General features: G+C 41.2%; 1 protein-coding gene across 5 annotated transcripts in view; it reads right to left on the bottom strand.

Moving 5' to 3' along the window:
- The window catches only part of TMEM170A (transmembrane protein 170A), a 19,611-nt gene that overhangs the window by 2,554 nt on the left and 14,352 nt on the right, over positions 1–2,705 (bottom strand). For 2 of the 5 annotated variants that reach the window (XM_011946003.1, XM_011946000.1), the window contains exon 2: positions 2,444–2,614. In XM_011946003.1, coding sequence (XP_011801393.1) covers positions 2,444–2,612 — 169 coding nt within the window. In that variant the 5' untranslated portion in view covers positions 2,613–2,614. The remainder of the gene's footprint in view (positions 1–2,443; positions 2,615–2,705) is intronic. The other 3 variants (XM_011946001.1, XM_011946005.1, XM_011946004.1) reach the window with 2 other exon arrangements.

Below are 2,705 nucleotides of genomic sequence, written 5' to 3'. Positions count from 1 at the left end.
TAGCTGGGAACACAAGACAGAAACAGATTTGCAATAATGCAAAATAACATACAGTGTCTCAATCACATGTTTACAACTGTTTTTTTTTTTTTTTTTGAGACAGTGTTTCACTCTTTCGCTCAGGCTAGAATGCAGTGCCATGATCACAGCTCCCTGCAGCCTCAATCACCAGGGTTCAAGTGATCCTCCTGAGCAGCTGGGACTAGAGGCACATGCCACCATGCCTGGCTATTTTATTTATTTATTTTTCATAGAGACAGGGTCTCACTATGTTGCCCAGGCTAGTTTTGAACTCTTGGACTTAAGCGATCCTCACAAGCTGGCCTCCCAAAGTGCTGGGATTACACGAATAAACCACCATGCCTGGCACATTTCATAAATGTGATATGAAGGTATATTAACATATTTTAACAAGAAGAAAGAACAGTATTAACCAAAGGTAGCTGCCTTGAACATTTAGTGATTTAAAATGCCCACCTCCACTGGCAATGCATACGTTGTGTTACTAACATCTGAAAGACATGTTTCATTGGGCCCTTCCAAAATTTAGGAACACAGAAAGAGTGGGTTGGGTAGAAAGAAGCTTAAGGAACTTGAACTGGGCCCTAAAGTGGGACTGCGATAATGAAGTGAAGAAAGGAAAAAGTATATCCAAGGGAGCAGCAAATGGAAAGGGAACAGATTACTCATAGAGCCTTAAAGACAGAAATGAATACAATATGTATTCGACAATTACTATGTGTCAGGGATTATGTTTAAGTACATCATACACACATTGGCTCAATCATGCAAGGGTATGAGGTGGGTAGTTTCATCCCTATTTTACTAAGAAATAAACAAAGACAGGCCCTAGGAGCCAGTCATCCTGGGACATAAGGTCTCCAAAGAAGCAGTAGGTGATACAGTTAGAACACAGAGAAACTAGGCCACTTTCTCTCAAAAAAAAAAAAAAAAACCTCAAGTCAAAGACACAGAAGGCAAATGATTTCTGCTTGACGCTAAGGTTTCAATTCACAGTGAAAAAAAGTTACAAATCAGTAGGAATATTACATTTCTATATTATAAGAATATATTTATATTTACATCTATACCTAAAAAAAGAAATACACACCAAGATGTAAACTGTGGCTATTATTTAGGGATGGGAAAATGGAGGATTTTACATTTTAATTACTTAGAACTTTTAGTTTATATAAAATACACATTTATATTTATGCATGAGCTTTAAAATAATTTAAACTTGTTGTTCTCATTTCTGTAACTGTGTCTTATCCCATAAGCAAAAGCCGTAGCAAAACAAATGCCCCAAAAACAGGCCTGAAAATAATTCATAACATCATGTTACTCCAATTCTTATTCAGAAAGTCCTAAGGGGAAAAAAATAACCAGAGTACTAACCGGGTACTTTTCTAAACAAGAATTCTTTTTTTTTTCCCCCTCGGGTCTTGCTCTGTGGCCCAGGCTGATCTGCTGTGGTGTGATCACGACTCACGGCAGCCCAGCCTGGACCTCCCGGATCCAGCAATCCTCCCACGTCAGCCTCCCACGTAGCTGGAACCACGGGCACACACTATTACACTCAGCTACATTTTTTATTCTTATTTGTAGAGATGGGGTCTTGCTATGTTGTTCAGGCTAGTCTCAATTTCCTGGGCTTCAGCAAGCCTCCCACCTCTGCCTCCCAAAGTGCTGGGATCACAGTCATGAGCTACTACACCTAGCAAAGAATTCTTGTCATCAGAATTTGTCTTCTATCTTTACAGCAACCACATCCACATGAGTGGAAGTAATTCACCAACTATATTGCAGGGCCAACGCTCAAGACATAGCTGATCAGAAAGGAGAAGTAGCTTCCGAAAAGATAAATTTTCCTCTTGCTGGTGGCCTCTCTCACAAGATATATCTCACAAAGTTTAACATGACTTCCCTGAAGCCACTGAGATGAAATCTGACTCAATAAGTCAAAGAGGTTAGCCAAGTAATAGGGCCTCGGGGGTGGAAAAAAAAATCAATATATTAAAAAAACTGGGCCAGGCACAGAGGCTCATGCCTGTAACCCCAGCCTTTTGGGAGGCTGAGGTGGGCAGATCGCTTGAGCTCAGGAGTTCGAGACCTGGGCAACATGACGAAACCCTGTCTCTAAAAAAATACAAAAAAATTAGCCAGGCATGGGGGCACACCCCTGTAGTCCAAGCTTCTTGGGAGGCTGATGTAGGATTACTTGAGCCCAAGAGGTCGAGGCTGCGGTGAGCCAAGATTGCGACCACTGCACTCCGGCCTTGCTGACATAGGGAGACCTATCTTTAAAAACAAACAAACAAAAAAATGACTTGTGGTTAAACGTCACTCTTTCCTTCACCCTACTCACATGTTTCTAAAATAGGTCCTGAAATTGACTAGTCATATTAAACATTTTTGACTGGTATTTTAATGTCTAACATACTTGTCAAGATTCCAGCAGTAATTGGTCCCACGATGCCCATCAACAGGATGCTTACAGACATGAACCTACCATATTTGTGATGTCTGAGGGTGAAGAGGGCCAGTAATCCAGCAGGGACATGAAAGAAGAGAGAAGACACCAGTGCCCACAGGAACACACCATACCACATCTCTACGAGGGAAGACAAAGAAAGGTTGTGAATCACTGCTTCTCCCAGGACAGTCATTGCAGAGGGTACTCATCATACTCATGATTTCATTTT

The sequence above is a fragment of the Colobus angolensis genome, unplaced genomic scaffold, assembly GCF_000951035.1.
Source record: "Colobus angolensis palliatus isolate OR3802 unplaced genomic scaffold, Cang.pa_1.0 Scaffold248, whole genome shotgun sequence".
NCBI lineage: Eukaryota > Metazoa > Chordata > Mammalia > Primates > Cercopithecidae > Colobus > Colobus angolensis.
The sequence above is the reverse complement of the archived record's forward strand: the minus strand, read 5'-3'. Positions and strand labels throughout refer to the sequence as shown.